The sequence below is a fragment of the Rattus norvegicus genome, chromosome 9, assembly GCF_021556685.1.
Source record: "Rattus norvegicus strain SHRSP/BbbUtx chromosome 9, alternate assembly SHRSP_T2T, whole genome shotgun sequence".
In the NCBI taxonomy this organism is placed as follows: Eukaryota; Metazoa; Chordata; class Mammalia; order Rodentia; family Muridae; genus Rattus; species Rattus norvegicus.
This window is the reverse complement of record NC_141542.1, coordinates 8134534-8151972: the sequence shown is the minus strand read 5'-3', so window position 1 is coordinate 8151972 and position 17439 is coordinate 8134534. Positions and strand designations below refer to the sequence as shown.

Here is a 17439-nt window from a genome sequence, read left to right as displayed (position 1 = left end):
CTGTATAATGGCTTTTGTATCTCAGTCTGACTGGGAAGTAATTATGATGCCCAGTCCCCACGAGAATGCAGAGATCCATCGCTACCTGATAGCTGTGGGATTTCAGATGGTGACACTAATGATCAATAAAAAGGTTCTTAAGAGTGAAGAGTTTGAGATCACTGTTTTATTTAAAAGAATACATCCAGTTTACTCAATAGTAACCAGATGTGGGTAGTCAATATATACAGTCTATATCCTTATCAAAATAGCGAATCAACTGTAAGAATAAAACAAAAACAAATAAATAACAAACTTTCAAATGAATACAAGAAAAACCAAAGAACCAAAATAATCAAAACTCAAACCAAAATCTAAACAGAGGAATTGTGCTAAACATTCTTTTGCTATTCATTCTGCAGAACAGATTTATACCCCGTAGTTGGCCTTGGAACATAATAGACAAGCAGTTACTGATGGGAATAATCTTTTCAAGTGGAATGTAAGGAGGTCTCTTCTATTGAAGTGTGGTATGAAGGACAAGACCATCCAATACCGAGTATAAAATACATCACAGTCTTTGTCTCAAAGTCTTTCCAATGTTGTGGACTGATCTCCATGAAACCCTTTTGGATGACCCATCAGGACAAGTACAAATTTACACATGTACAGTCTTTCTGGATGACCAGCAGCTCTTGATTGATGTGCATCAGCACTTCTCTGGGTCCCTCTAAAACTGTACACTTGCTGGAGAGAGGCGAGGTGAAAGTACAGCCTATTCAATCCAAAGAAATCAAACTAAAGGAGGAAAATGCAGTCCACAATTGCTATGGACATTACAGATGAGATGCAATAGTGGTGCATTTGCTGTGCACACTTAGCACTCCTCCTGTACCACTTCTCACCAAGGGAGATGTTGTCCTGCTCTATGTCATGTTTGAGTTTCTGCTGGAGAATTTCAGACCTGGCAGAGCAAGGAAAAAAAGATTTAGTGAGGGGTTGTCTATTCTGCTCTCCCTCTTACATCAGCTCTATTCAGTTGGACAATCCAGCATGACCTGTCAGCTGAGGTAAGTCCCTGCATCCTCAAGTGTCATAGAGTACTTGGGCTTGGATTTCTATCTCAGCTTTTAAAAACTGCTAGACTTTGAACTGTGGACTATGCACTGTACTGGAATTTAGAAAAAATGAGCATATTTTTCCACTGGTCCAGGTATAATATATTGAATAATAACATTGTAGCTGTCTCTGAATCGGAGTTCAAGAGAACTATGAGCAACCTAGAATACCATGTGGATGCCTTCTGGAGAACATGCCCAGAACTGAGGTGAAAGTTCTGATTATGTTTGCAGTGAAGGAACCTGCCTAGGTTCCATTTTAACCGCTGTACCTGCAAATACACAGAGAAGCCATCTCACATCAAATCCATGGGAATTGCATAGATCCTGTAATCACTGAGAATGTGCTCCATGCAAATCTTCCCAGCGTACACAGGGAACATTAAAGGTGATTGTGATGTAGAAACACACCAGCACCCCTGTAAGTCTATTGCTAGTGCAAAGCAATTTGTGAGAGGACAGAAGAGAAAATGACCTTAGATCTTTCCGGAGAGATCACAGGAAGAAAGGAGTAGAAAATACCAAGAAATCCAAAGGATCATATATATTGTTTCATGGGGAAAATTCACATGAACTGTACCAGAACAATACTCTGAGTAGCTCTTTAGCTGCCTGATGCTGAAAACCATGTGGGTGGTCATTCACCCAAAAAGGGTATTTATATAGGGAAGGATATTCAAATGGCTTCTTCCAGCCTGTGTTCCTACCTGAACATTAATGCTTAATGTAAAGATTCCCCAGGATATGCTGGAGGCATAAAAACAAATGTTGTGTGGCATATGTACATAGTGACAAGAGCCTATAAACAGCTCAGTCAGTGATGTGCTGTCCTCTTATAAATCGATATAGACTCAGGGTTCTTTCCCTATTACCAATCTTGCTTAGCAAGTTCCCAAGGCTGTGTAGAGCAGTCTTGTTCCCCAGCAAGGGATCATATGTTGGTGGTGGACTAGACTCTCGTTCTTGTTCACTCTTTCAGACTTTCCCCACAGTGTGCAGCTTCTTCTAATCGAAGCTCTCTTTACCATAGCCTGAGTGACTTCATGCCCAAAGCTAGAATCATAGGAAATCTCCATAACCAGGATCCAAATCAATAAATTTTCTCCAGGTAATGTGATTGTGCCACAGATATTTTGAGTGAGTAAGTAAGTAAAAGCTTGCATGGATTATCTCACACTGAATAAGAATCCATGGAAGGGCTCCACCCTATGGTACATTTTTACTCCTTGGCTGATGGATGTCTGGATTGATTCTCCTTCCAGGCTGCTCTGGGACCACTACAACACTGATGCTCCTTAGTTGCAGTGGCAACACCTACTCCTCGTTGTGGAATCACTGGGTTAACTAAAACTTCTGTTCCACTTTCTGAACATGGCTTCTCATAGGGCTACCTGTTCTTACAGTCCCAGGCCCATCTGAAGTTCATCATTTCTCCTAACCTCATTGAGGCTGAAATTAACTCAGAGCCAATGATGTTGATTAACAGCACTTGCAGAATACTACACAGATAACATAGGGGAGTGCTTTGGATTATCTGTGCACCTAAAGGGGCTCCTGAAACTGCCCTGTTCTTGCACCACAGCATATGGGACTTTTGCTGTATGATGATACAACTCCAAGCAACTCAAATTCTCAATGAATAAAATCCAAGCCAACAGCCCAGGGGAAGCTGGAGTTGCCAAGGAAACTGGAAAGAAATGGTAGCAGGCAATGTGGAAAGCAACCTTGGAGAAGACACAGTGAGTGACATAACCTTCCAGTGGGCTTTCACAATTCACAAAGGACAGAGAAGCAGCATAATCTCATGGATTTTATAGAGAAGCCTTGCCCTTACCTCCCTGTACTCCTTTCCTTTGATGTGCTCCAAAGGATTTCAATGCAGATCAGTAGTTTTCCCCTAATCACTTGAAAATCTAACTTTACAGGTGTTTTTGTGCATTTCTACAGGACTTTATTGTCCTGCTTCTACACCATAACAAAAGCGGTCCTGCAAGATCCAGGTCTTTACCATTTGTTACCCCTGTGAAACCGGACTCACTTGAACATATTTCCCACTCCTCCCCAGACTTCGCAAGATAATTCTGTTATGAATTTTTTGAAAACAGAATTAAGTAACAAGTTAAGTGTCCTTTGGCGGTACAGAGCTAGATGGAGATGCCAAATGACTGGGCAGCTGTATTTCATGTTTCATGGATGTAAAGTGAACTCTTAGAGTTCGTTTCTCATGAAACTTGGAAATAGAGGGAAACAGACCTTCACTACTGAAAAAACACATACACACACAAACACACACACACAAACACACACACACACACACACAAACACACACACACACACACACTCACCCACACTGCTATATATAAATTCCCATACCAAAAAGACTTGAAAAATCATCCAGCATTAGAAAAAGACACAACATGAGAATAAACATGCTCAGCCACTGCTGGTAAACACACACACACACACATACACAGAAACACACACACACACACACACACATGCGCACGTGCGCGGGCACACACACACAGATACACACTCACATGCACAAATTAAAACTTTGCTCTTATGCAGCACATTTCCTGTTGAGTGAGGAATTACTGGGAACAATGCTGTGTACGAGTCTCTTAGACTCAAGCAGGCTGTGCTGCCCTGGCCTGTACTCATTTCCACTTCAGGAAACCTTTCTATGCAGATACTTGATGGTCCTACAAGTAAGTTACATGTTCTGCACAAATAGCCTAAACAACACCACATCAAATTCCCAAGACAGAGATTTCTAGGAAAAGACTCCATCAAGCTCTATGCTGACTCAACATAGGCCCCTGTTTCCTTCATAGAAGACCTTGGAAGCATCAGAGAAGGCAGTGACTCATGGTCATTTACCAGGAACTTTTCATCACATTAGAGTTCATGTGATATTAAAACAACCTAAATGTCAGTCAGAAAAAGGCTAAATAAATAACATAGAGTGACTTTTCTGAAATGCAGCACTGTACAATATTGAGAGGGAGTCTATCCTAAAAGAATGCCATGCCCATGATATAGTCAGCAAAGAAATGTCAGCAGAGGGATGCACTCTAGGATTCCATGCAAGATCATGGCAAAACGAATAAGACAAACCAGAGTCTTCCAGGGGGATACCTATGTTCAGGTAAAGTGAAGAAATCTAATCCTTATTTTGAAAATCACTGAATGTTTTAAGAATGTGTTGAGAAAATAAGAGAGGGGGCTCCACCTGGAACTGGACCAGTGATGCAAAGACTGCTGGCCAGCACAAAACAGGAAGCTTCAGGTTTGTTGAGAGACCTAGGCTTAAAGGACTAAGTTGGATGATGACTAGACAAAATTGCTTGTCATGAACTGGCCTCCCCGCATGTTCCCTAAGATGCAGGTCAGCACAGCAATGCACCTTTCTTGGTGAGAATTGGGGGTACATATGGATAACTTTGTTCTTGAAGTCTCAAATCTCTCATGCCAACCCTCAGCCTTTGAGAAACCTTTTCCACATTCTTGCTCTTCTAACCAGCTTCAGATTGTAAGGCCCAGATGTGAACTCTCCAGGAGCACTCAAATAAAACAGGACTGACATGCTGCTCCTCAGGCTCTGTAGTTACCCAAGATCTATGAAGCATGCAGACACCATCTTCATATAGAGGGGGAGGGGGGAGGAAGAACAAAAGCTACCACAAATGACAATTAGAACATTTTTTTGCCATTTCCACCAGGCTCTCCTCCTTGAAAACTACTTACTTCCTGGAGTCTCAAAGGATCCCTGTAAAGAAAATGAGCTCCAGGCTTTTGCTTCATCCCTCAAAGCCCTGTTCTAGTCTAAAGAGGGGCTTGCACATAGCACCCTCCACACATAATGGCATGTAGTGCTGTGATGTGTGATCAACTTATCTCCCTTAATAAACTGCAGATTCTCAAAGAGCAGGAGCTTTTGCTTTCCAAACATCCCGTTTCTTGAAAAAGGGCTATCTCCACAGAAAGCCTTGTAAGCCATCACATAAATGAACAATTGGATGAGACAGAGGACAGTACATGGATCAGTCAATAGACAGTTACATTGGTTTGTCTATGTTTATGGTAAGACATGAGGACAACCTGACCCTGAGGTCTAACCCTACCTGCTGTTGCTTGGCACTGGGGACACAGATGTTCATTCCGGCCTCTTCACAGAACCTCTTGGCCTCCACAGAGGATGCTGGCAGTTCAGTCTGCTCCACCAGCAGTTCTCTCTTCTCATTCAGCAAAATCTGTATTTTGTTCTTCAATTGAGCTTGTTCACGCAGGAGCTGGGAGTGCCTGATGCTGAACCACAAACAAACAATGGTAAATCCCAGCCAGCTTCTATTTGCCTCTCACTCTTGCAAGTACAATCATCCCTTCATGGGTCCTCATCCCCAGACATCCCCAGAATAGAGCCACACTATACAAGTTAGCACCAATTAGAGGGAGTCAAATCCAGAATCCACAATCCACATGAATCAAAGTACTTCTGAAAATCCTGACACTAAGACGGTTTACCTAAATCAAGGAAGAAGAGATGGTCCATATGGGTGCTTATATATCTATGGTGTGCTAAAACCATCTTCACATAGTGGGGAAATCCCCTCTGAGGGTTAGTTGAAGACCCAATAGCTATACAATCTTTCCATGTGTTTCTCATGCATCACAGATCTTTAAATCTGCTGTCAGAGTCCTACAGGTTCAGAGTTGATTGATATTCCCATCATGGTTCAAAACTTTCTATCTAGAGGATCCTCAATGGGGAAAATAACAATTGGAGTGTCTTCTACACACTTCCCATGTACGACAAATGAGTCCATTAGTTACTAATCTAAGACCCTTGCCAGGAGGCAGGCTTCTTGTTAAGAGTCAGACACTACGGAACCAGAGCCCTCAATCTGGTTCAAAGTCATACAGGACAGAAGCATTTCCTGCCTAGTGCTGGGTTCTCATCTCTGTCAGTGACTCACCGGTAGGAACTGTTCGCTTGTATGAGCTCCTTGTACCTCTCCATGGCATCACTTATTGAGTTGGTCATCATTTGCATAGACATCATTCTCCTCTCATGTTCGGATTGAAGTATTGGCAATTCGACATCCAGCCTGTGTTGGGACATGGCCCAAGGAAGAAATAACAATCTGAACTCCTGATTTCAGAATTAGGTGAAGTGTAAATAAAAAAAACCAATAAAAAATTCAAATTTAAGAAAGGAGGGGGTAGGGAATCATGTGGCAAACAGAAAGACCAGAGCAAAAACACAACAGTGAGACTCCAACAACAATTCTTTCAAGGAAATGTTTCTATGCAAATCAGCAAAGAGTTATTTTGACATAAGGACTCTTTCAAAGACTGTGGAGATATGGTTCTGCAAAGACCCTCTGTACTGGAGTGGCTTGGGTCCAACAGATAGTTGTGATGACATTTCTTTTGTTTTGAAAACAGGGATTCTCAAACCTTGTTTCCTACTGTTCTCTGAATTACCAGAGGGCATAACTACTTTGACAGGGAAGAGGATTTGTAACCCCTCCTTCCCTCAGGAGAGTCCTATCTACCACCTAAGTAAATAGAAGATGCAAAGTGCTCTGTTGATCCCTGTGGGCTTCCACACCATCATGACCTGCAAACTGTCCATCACACAAATCCTCAGATCCCATCAAACTCCCCAGACTCCCTGACCGTGAGCATAAAACCCACAAATACTTTCACATACATACATACCAACCCATATAAAACACAAGGAGAATCCCAACTACATGCATGGAGGTGCCATAGAATCAGTGTATAATGAACAAAATCAGAGGAAAAGAGTGATGACGTGCAGGCATTTCATTCCCTCACTTAGAGGCAGCAAGTGTGACCAGGTCCTTCTAGCTATTAACAGAACCAATGCTAATCCAAGGAGCTCAGGGTCAAGTACAAAGGGGGTTGACCCTAAACACACAGCACCTAGCTTATCTCACAAGCAAATGCCTGCCAAGGCTCCTTAAAATCCAGGATGAGAGGTGAAACTCTCTGGTGCTATGAGGAAATCTTGGGTTAGCAGAGAGAGAACAGAACACAAGACGGTGAACAGGTTACTGGGCATAATGACTACCTGAGGTCCCAATCATCATAGATATAAAGGTCCAGGATTTGATAAAGTTCATCCCTCTCGAATTTACACTTCTGGATTTCAAGTTTGAGTTCCTCCAGTTCCTTTCGACACTTCTCTTGCTCACTGATGACATTTTGGGATGATGTCTTCCTACCAAATCCTGATAGATAAATAGATAGATAGATAAACCCAAGTGAATTTGCATATTTTATGGCCCATGGGCAGAAAACATCATTCTGAATCCCAAAAGGAGGTTGAGGAAGGGGAAATGGTAGAGACTGGGTGAATCCCTGAAAGAGCAGAAAAGCTTTCTTGAACTGGATTCTTAAGCTATGTCCCTCTTCCCAAGCTCTAATGCCATACACGTGCCACACTCACTATTACAGGACCCCTGACACTGAAAGTTAGAATCTGACTGAGACATAAACATCTGGGACATTATTATCTCATATCAGCTGTGGTGCACATAACCCTGGAGTTCATAATGCTTAGCACCATCAAGCTCTAATCATGTATTTTTCAGCCCAAAGTGTCTGAGAACTCAATTCATTTCCAGGGGCACATCCTTCCTTGTTCTCGCCATCAGAGACTTATGTAACCTACAGTAATCTAGAGGATGAAATGCTTCAACTCCTCACCATGAATGGAAACATGCTTAATCTCACAGTGCCTCCAACTGCCACTCACAATTAAAGAACTTCCAGAAAAGAAACTGAAGGCTTACCACTTTCTGGCTTTCTCTCAAATTAATGATCAGGAACTCCTGACTCTTGGTTTGCCTTTGAGAAATACCAAGGCTCCTGCTTGTAGGGCTAGTCCTTGAAGGCACACCTCAAACCTACCTCCTTGAGGATGTTCCCCAACTCTGCCCAGGACTCACCAAGCCTTCCCCAGAATGATTTCCTCCTTCCTGTTTTACTAGAGAGGAGGTCATCTTCCTTCTGCCTTGGTGTGGTCTCTCCTTGATCTCCACTTTCCTTGCGAAATAGCCTGAGCAGCTGGCGAAACATGCCTGCTTGTGAACCCAAAGGGAACTGAAGGAATATCCCAAAGGCAGTTGGTGTCACCACAACACTGGTGACATCACACACAGGAGATTCTAGGGATCTCTTAGATACAATAGATTGTCCAGTGAAGGGCTTACTGATGATGTCACTGGGAAGTTCTATGGCCTACCTGCTAACTAGCTTTCCCCAAATGGATCAATTTCTGTGGGGGCCCTTTCCTCCAGTCTCTCATATGTCACTGGGAATACTGTTTGGCAACCTCTATTCCAAAGCTAGATGTTTCTCTCTGCTTCATTAGAGGTCATCAATGCTTTTGCTGGGGAGAGTTGCTTACAACCCTGAATTAGGGAACAGATTTTTCTTAGCACCCAAATCTCTAGGGACCAAGGAGGAGGGAGTTTTTTTCTTAAAAGTAAATCTACTACCCAAGACAATACATGTGACACACATTTCGATTCCTAAGGTTTTCCCTTTTTCTGGAGGCCAATGTATTTTTTCTAGACCTCTGACTGCATAAAACCGGGGAATATTTGCTTACTGTACAGACCATGACATCTGACATTGTTTCTATTTACATATCCATGTATTTCACAGAATCAATGATCTATAATCCTATTTTTTGCAATAAAAACTCCCTTTTCTTGGGAACATAGGGATCAACTATAGGCCATATATAAAATAATAAATTTCTGTACCTTTTATATATTAAGTTGGATATCTTCCCTTTCACAAATATAACAAGACAATTAAATTGGACATCACTGAGCAAACATCAACCTGGACCATGTGTTACCACATTGAAACCACATACCCATCCCTTCTCCAATATCATTCTTCCTGAATTTCCAAGTCCAATCATGAAGATATTGGGGCTACAAGCTGAACTTTTACTCATAGCAAACATAAAAAGCAGGCAGGTGGGCAGGGAGTGGAATGGCCTAAGATTAGGCTAAACCTCAATTTTAATGGGTCCATAAGTTCAGGAGGGAGTCCATTTGGCATTGTCATCTGTGGCTTCTGTGTTCTTATCCCGGCTTTCTTGACTCTGTGATACGATGCCACCTCACCTCACATATGTCAGGGTGAAAATCATGTATGACTTTTCTGGGAAGAACTCTGCCTTTTCCTACCATCTGGAGTTATACAACATCAATATGCAAAGCCCAGAAGAGAGGAGTGGAGATTGTGGAGGTCTTAGAAGTTGAGGATCTTTTCTGATTAAGGCACATATTTTTCCTATGTAATTTTCCCTTCCTCTTTCACTAATGATGGTTGACTTCATTCCTGGCCTGAAGTAAACTGGATTCCAAGGTTTTGGATTAGGGAAGCCTCTATTTTTGAGATGCCAGGGCCAGCAAGGGATCCCACTGCATACAGGTTTCTATTCCCAAGGAACTTGCTGCTGCAGAATCACAGCATGGGGGCGGCAGCACAGGATATCTACCAGCTTTCTCTCCTGCAACAGCTGCAAGTGTAATAAGGCTGTTTGTTTGTTTGTTTGCTTTTTATTTCAAATACCTACAAAGCTGGTCAAAGTCAATACATGCCTTTAAATCCAGCACCCACAAGGTATTTTTGTTTTTGCTTTTCTTTTTGTTTTAATTCATTTCATTATTTTTGTAATTGTTTTTAGGATTCTTATTATTTTCTTTGGTAATTCCCTCTAGCTATTCACTCTGTATCTAGAATGTGAAGCCCATGCTCTGTATGGTCCTATTATTCATGTTAAGGATTTTATTCTTACCACCAACACCACAGATGAGCACATTATTTACTTTCAAATCAGGAAAACAGGCATAAAGAAGAGAGTTATGTTGTTTGGTCTCAGATAACCAGCCAATCAGGAGTGTAGGATGGCTTCCCAATGTTTTGGATCAGGTAAGCTTCTGTTATTGAGATGAAAGGCCTCTGCTGAAGCCTCCAGTTGAGTAACAGAGAGTCCTGAAAGGCTGAAAGAGTGGTTGCACCTTGAAGGTGAAGGCTGGCCCCTCAGTGCCTCTGCAGCCTGAGGCAGAGTTCTTTGGGAACACAAGAGCACTTGGCCAGAGATCACAGGGGACTGTTTTGGTTGAGCCCTGAGACCTGGATGAGCACTGGCCTCCACAGTCCTGATAAAGGGAAGCAGAGCCATATATGTGTGAGGGAACAATGGAACTTTGATCTGTGTGTTCTCCACTTCATTTATCTTTGCTGTATACATAGTATATGTAAATGACAAGGGCATCCTACTTCATCACATCTAGTCTCTCTAGATGTTAAAGCCTGTGCAAGTGTAAACACAGTATAGCTCAGCAATACATTGTGTCCCATTTTGTTAAAGAACTTTATTTTATTTCTATTTATATATTTTTTCTTTTTCACTTTACTTTCTACTCACTGACTACTGATACCTAATTACTCTCTCCCACAATCTTTCCCCAATTCTCCTGGCACAGTCTTCTCTGAGTGTATGATGGTCAACTGTCTCAGTACCTCCCTCCTTTTAAGAAAGCCTTTTCTGGGGGCATTGGTGAGGAGGCTGGTTTTGAATGCCTTGGACATGGCTTTCTTCATGCTCCAATTTGCTGGCTTTGGGAAGTTTGTGAAGAACTGTCTGTGAACTTGGTACTTCCTCCAGATGGTACACAAGAGGCAATGGTTTTGTTAATATTCTTGAGAGTATATTTCAATCAAACCTATCCTACTAGTATCCTAACAATGACAAAGGTAATGGGAGGCCATTAATTCAAGGCCCATACCTAAACATATTGAAAGCAATACAGAGAAAGCCAGTAGCTAACATTAAAGAAATGGAGAGAAATGTGAAGCAATCCCTCTAAATCAGGGCCTAGGCAAGGCTACCCACTCTCTCCCTACTTATTCAATATAGTTCTTGAAGTCCTAGCCAGAGAAATGACCTCAAAGGGATACAAATTGGAAGGGAAGAATTAAATTATTAAATTTTAATTTTACTGAGTATGTTAAATCCAAAGCACATTAAAACTCCAAAGTAAACAAAACAGCTCTTCAAAACCCCAAACAGAAAAGTATCAAACTCTTAAATCAATCTTTTTTCTTTGCCTTTCTGTTAGCAAATTAATAGAAATTAACACCGCCATATTAATGTCCGGCGAGTTTAGAAATACATGAATTCTGTTCCTATTCCTTAATACTGTGTTTAATGCATGTTTTGAAATAGCTCTTTCTTGAATAACACCATATAAGCCCCCACTGCCATCTCAAAATTTTCGGGAGTTAATAGAGACGACACCATCTTTTATTTTCAGGGAGTCTATACACACAACTCACCTTTTCCTGATTCTGATCCAAACTCTCTACAATCACCATACAGTAGATTCTTAATTGGTTAACATGAATTTTTCTAAGTAGAACTTAACTGAGAATGTGTGTACAGAAGAGGTAATACAACAGAACACAACAAACATGGACTTAGTCAACTACCTACATTTATTGGGGCTTTTTTAACCTGCTGACTTCTTTTATTCTTTCAGGAGAACTTGCTTTTCATTTTTCAAAATATTGGGTTTCCTTTCGGAAAAAAAAATTAGAAAAAAAAATCTCCTATGTCTTCTAATTGTATTCTTTATACAAAAGGAAAATGAATGAGAAAATTTAATGAGAAGGAAAATAAAGCATTAAATATCATAGGATGCTTGATTTGGGCTTAAACTACCTGTTTCACCTGAGTAAATATAAAATCTGTTTCGTCTTAATAGTGTATTATGTATTAAAGAAAGCACACCATATCCTGGTCCTTACCCAGTAGGTGACACTCAAAACCAAGAAAGCAAAGAACTCCATTTTAATAAGACCTAATGCCTACTGTATGCTTAATATTGTTTTATTTAAAACTCCCACGACAGATAAATGCTTTAGTTACTTCTTTTAAAATATGATCAAAACCACTCGACAACCAAATACTTGTCAGTCAAACTCTGATGTTCAAGAAAGTGTAAGTTTTAAAGTTAAGAGATAAGGCCTTATTATGTAAATCTGGCTGGCCTGAAGAGTACACCAGACTGGCTTCAAACTCATGCCACTATTTCTTGAGTACAACAGATTTTAAAGGATGTTTTACACTGCCAAAGTTGACTTGAATTTCTAAAGGGCTCAAGTGATCCTCTTGCCTTGGCCTCTGGCCCCCACTAACCCCAATAGTTGAGATTTTCCCCACACCTACAGGCCCACTACTGACACTGGTGGAAAAGTATAATCTTACCCACCAGTAGACTATAATAGCATACTGAAAAAAATTGTATTAAACTTAAGGCAGATTAATTATATCTCCAAATGAGCTATGAGTTAATGAGAATATTAGAATACCAGCAATGAACTTGGAGGCTAGCACACACACTTTCCTATTATGTATAGTAACACATTCCATTATATCTGAATATCCACATATCAAATATTGCTAGAAGCTGAGAATAGTTATTAAAAGATTTTAGGATAATGTTTTTGAAATGTAAGTAAATCACTATGCTGAGCAAATTTCCATGTATGTCACAAATACTACCCTATATAAAGCCTGAAGTCATCACATTTCTGACACTAATGTAGTGAGTAAACTGTCCAGTATTGTGCGATCTTAATTATTGTGATAGATAATTCACAATTGTGATTCACAATTTTTACAAATGATTACTAAAGTCCAACTTAATTTTAACATCTGTCGTAAACTGTATAAATTTCTTCCTTTACCTTGAAAATGAAAAAAATTATAAATGAGATGCAACTCACAAGGGAAATGTGACTAAATGGCCATCAACTTTTGCAGTACTGATTCTGAGGCAGAGTCTTACTGTAGCCTAAGTTACCCTGGAAGCTACAAAGCCAGTGTCCTGGGGTAGAGTAGGGATTTCAGCAGGTGTCCTGTCCAGCTATCCCCTCCTTCACCCTTCCCCCAACCCCACTCAGGCCTCTGGCTCCTCCCCATCCCATGCACACCTGAGCTAAACACTCAAGCTGAGGCCAAGCCACCTCCACCTCTCAGGCACCACTGTCAACAGGGCCTGGCCAATGGTGGCCTGCGAAGACCCCGCCTCCAGCCCCCCAAAACCATACTGACTGAGTCAGGGGAGACAGGGCTGGCATCCAGAAGTCCACAGGCCCTGCTGCTGCCAGCCTAGGCGTAACCTAGCAGAGGAGCCGGTGCCTGCTCCTACCCGGAAGCCGCCTCAGGGCTGGGTGGCGGCCTGCATAACCCAAGGCACCTACCCCCAAAGGCGGGAAAGGGCTGTCACGTGACGCCCAGGTCCTGCACCTGGCCCACCCTGGAGCAGCCCGAGGTCCCCAGGGCTGCCCGTGGCCACCGGCCTCCCGCCATCTCCCCGGGGCCCCTCAGTGCTTGTGTAGGACCCAAAGTCAGCAAGGCCACGACTCCTGCCCTCCAGGCCTTACCCTGGGGGCTGTCCAGTGGGGAACCCAGCACCGGAAATACGAAGGAACCCCTTTTTGCCCTCACCCCCATTTCTTCGTGCTACATCGAAAAAGCCGAATTTCATCCTCCCTGTAAGGAGTCTGTGGCTTTGGGCTGGTCTTGCACTGTCACCCAGGGCCTGCCCTTGACTCACCATGATGGCAGCCGGAGGTCCCCTGGAAAAAAACCCGAAGATGGCACAGAAGCCACGCGGCTAGCAGCTACTCGGGGCAGCTGCGGAGTGGCGGCCTGGCCACCAACGGGCAAAATGTGGCGGAGGCAGTGGAAGGAGAGCCAAGGGCCTCGGAGACAATGGAGTCGGGAAGCGAGCGTGGCGAGAGTCACTGAGTCACTGAGGTGTGGGCGGCGCGCCCCCGGGGATGACTGTGCGGGGCTGGCCTCGTGGTGGGCTTCAGCCAATGGGCGGCAGCGCTCGGCCCTCGCAGGGGGACTGGAGGACCCACGACGCCCACCCGAGTAGGTGAGGGGTGCGCGTGGGGCACGGGTGAGGTACAGTTCTCGGGACGAGCTAGGCCCGAGCCCCACAGACAGACGGACAGACAGACTCACGCCACTCCCTGGATCCCCCAGAACCGTGTCTGAAGACGCTTTGAAACACGTCCTGTGCAGAACTGTGGTCAGAGTTCTCTCAGGAAAGCATTTATTCCGGTCATTCCCTCAAAATGGCGCCTTGAATACACAGGGTTATCCCGTTGGAACAGCCCGGCGACCGAATGGGAAAGTAACGAAATGCACCTAGAAATAGAAAATAACACGCACCTCTAGACAGAAGGCAGCGCATGGCCGGACCCCTTCGCCCCTTTCGCCAGCCACATGTAGGAGGTTCAGTCCGGTTGCGTGTTGGAGGACATGCTCACAGGCTGGCCCTTCAGCCGTCAGGACTTTTTTCCCCCCGTTTTTTCCCCATTTGGGAAAAGTGCCTGAATTATCAGGTACAAGGGACACAGCAGTGAACACGCACGAGAATATTTCTCCTCTCGTGGCATTTAAATCGTGATGCGAGCATTTCCTGTAGGCTTGACAGAAACAGGCTAGGCCAGCTGAGAGAATTCGAGAACATTCTCAAGGTGTGTGTGTGTGTGTGTGTGTGTGTGTATGTATGTGTGTTTATATGTGTGTATGTATGTGTATGTGTGTATGTGTGTGTGTATGTGTGTGTGTGAGTGTGTGTGTGTATGTATGTGTTTATGTGTGTGTGTGTGTACGTATGTGTGTTTATGTGTGTGTATGTATGTGTATGTGTGTGTATGTGTGTGTGTATGTGTGTGTGTGAGTGTGTGTGTGTATGTGTGTGTATGTATGTGTGTGTGTGTGTGTGTGTGTGTGTGTTCATGCACGTGTGTACAAGTGATGGCATGCTTGTGGAGATCAGAGGACAACTTGCATGAATCAGTTCTCTCCTCCCATGAGGATTTAAACTCAAGAACTCCTAAAGGTCTCTGCCAGTTCTGTGTTCTAAAAGCCTAGAATTTTGGACAGAAAATTTAGGCTGATGTAGGCACTGGGGAGCTTCATTCGTCTGCAGACCATGGTCACAATTTTTGCTATGGCTACTCTGAATCGCTACATACACTTTTACATTTTTAATTGGCGTGTTGTCTTAAGCACCATGGTTAAATCAGATGCCAAGCTAGATGCACTTTCAAGCAATGCAAACCAATCACCTTTGAAAGTTATTTGTAGGGAGCAGCTAGGCGAAGTAAAGATGGCGCCCACAGCCAGCCCAGTCCGAATGTGAATAACTTACCACGCATGCGCGGGCTTGTCCCCTGTCAGGGCAGCTGTATGATAATGAGGTGAATCTGGCACCCTCCTGTGGTGAACAACAGTACTGCGCATGTGTGTGGTTTTGCACCTGACTTCAGTCTGGGTGGGGCGGTACTATGCTAATGCAAGTTCAATCCGCGCCAATCTCTGGAGGACAAGTAGCTGGGATGACAGTGGGGTGACTCATGCCCCACCAATCCCTGAAAGAATATTAGCATACTGTTGTGTATATAAGGCGAGCGGCTTTGCTGCTCCGCGCGGTAACATTTAAAACTGTAACACTTGGAGCTGTAACACTTAGAGCTGTAACACTTAGGGCTGGCTGCTGCCGCCGCCGCCTCCCTGTGTCAATAATGAAGGTGTCCTGCAGTAAAGGCTGTTGAGAAGAATCCAACCGTGTTGCGTCTTCCTTGCTGGCCGAGGTGGGCGTGACAGTTATTTTTCTGAACAAATCTTTTGAGGCAACAAAGCTTGCTTCAGACTAACATCGACATCTCCAGATAATTTGTGTAGGAAACTAAGTGTTCACTGCATAAACCTCTATGCATGTGCCAGCAGTTAAAGCTGAACAAGCAGGACTTGGGCTATAAAATGAGGAGGGGACAACCCATTTGGAGGTCAAGGAGTAATTGGCTCAGATCTGAGCCCATGAGCAGTGGAAAGGCTCCATCTCTTCCCATCTCCCTGGGAACCTTGAGAGTAAGATTTACGGTCCTGCACATTATTTCTAAGCTTCTGTTCCTGCTGAATTATTTCTGCTCTAGGTCATCTCATAGTCTAGCACATAGTCCTTGACTGTATCATATTGTAACATAATGGTACAGAGGGCCTTTCCATGATGCGCCTCACCAAACTGCATTGGAGGGAGGTTTCTGTGAAACTGCAGTGGACTCTAGCAGAGTTTGGAAGCAGGAAGGGGATGTGAGGTTACATGGTACAAAGACCTGTGAGTGTTTCAGCTGTGAGTTCTCCTCTCAGAAAGCACTTTGGCTGACCCTAATCACCACCCATTTCAGTAAGGCAGTTGGCCCAGTGGCTTTGCCTGACACACACAGGAAGGAAACTCGTTAAAATTATTGGTTAGTTATTGGGTAGTTGGGGCTGGAGAGGTGGCACAGAGGTTAAGGTCTGTACTGCTCTTGCAGAGGAACTGATTTGGTTCCCAGCATCCATGTCAGGGTGCCTAAAACTGCCTGGAACTCCAGGAGATCTGACACCCAGCCTCCAAGGGCATGCACAGTCATGTGCACATGCTGCCACTCAGACACATGTGACGGAATTAAAAGTTTAAAGGAAATGAATGTAGAAACAAAATGGACTATGTAGCTACACACAAAGTCTCAAAAGGGAGGGAAGAAGCAAATTAGAAGTCTTTGTTTCCAGGAATGGCACATAACACTGCACGCACCGGCTGACTTCATGGGAGTTTAGTCATTCAGTGCTCAGTTTCCTAAGCAAGACACCTGAATTTTGCTGTCAGTCTAGGCCAAGCTTGTCTAATTGACACAAAGCTTGCTAAGACACGATATAACTCTGAAAAGTGACTGAGTTGTTAGAAGCAAAAGGTGCTGCTTGCCTGTGCTAGGGGCCACTTGTATCCACTTATGTTACCTCCAAAGGTAATAGCTGTTATCATCATCATCGTCAAAATATCAGTATTGCAGACGATATGATAAGATACTTAAGTGACCGCAAAACTTAACCCAGAGAACCCCTAAGCCTGATAAGCAACTTCAGCAAAGTTGCAGGGTATAAAATTAACAAACAAATCTGTAGCCTTCCTCTTACAAAAGATAAACAAGCTGAGAAAGAGATTAGGGAAACAACAGCTTTCATAATAGTCCCAAATAATGTAAAAATACCTCAGTGTGACTTTATCAAGCAAGTGAAAGATCTGTGTGACAAGAACTTCAAGTGTCTGAAGAAAGAAATTGAAGAAGATCTCAGAAGATGGAAAGATCTCCCATGCTCATGGGTTGGCAGGATGAACAGAGTAAAAATTGCATATTTCCCAAAATGACCTAC

General features: G+C 43.3%; 1 protein-coding gene across 3 annotated transcripts in view; it reads right to left on the bottom strand.

Annotated features, from left to right (window-relative positions):
- LOC148003282 (uncharacterized) overlaps positions 1–14026 on the bottom strand; it is a 36770-nt gene extending 22744 nt beyond the window's left edge. The window contains exons 1-5 of one of the 3 annotated variants that reach the window (XM_087568260.1): positions 8081–9456; positions 7201–7360; positions 6077–6208; positions 5225–5408; positions 149–943 (exon numbers count right to left, since the gene is read on the bottom strand). In XM_087568260.1, coding sequence (XP_087424386.1) covers positions 938–943; positions 5225–5408; positions 6077–6208; positions 7201–7360; positions 8081–8210 — 612 coding nt within the window. In that variant the 5' untranslated portion in view covers positions 8211–9456 and the 3' untranslated portion in view covers positions 149–937. Of the gene's footprint in view, positions 1–148; positions 944–5224; positions 5409–6076; positions 6209–7200; positions 7361–8080; positions 9457–13780 lie in introns of those variants that run through there. The other 2 variants (XR_015629305.1, XM_087568261.1) reach the window with 2 other exon arrangements.
- Between the last annotated feature and the right edge of the window lie 3413 nt (positions 14027–17439).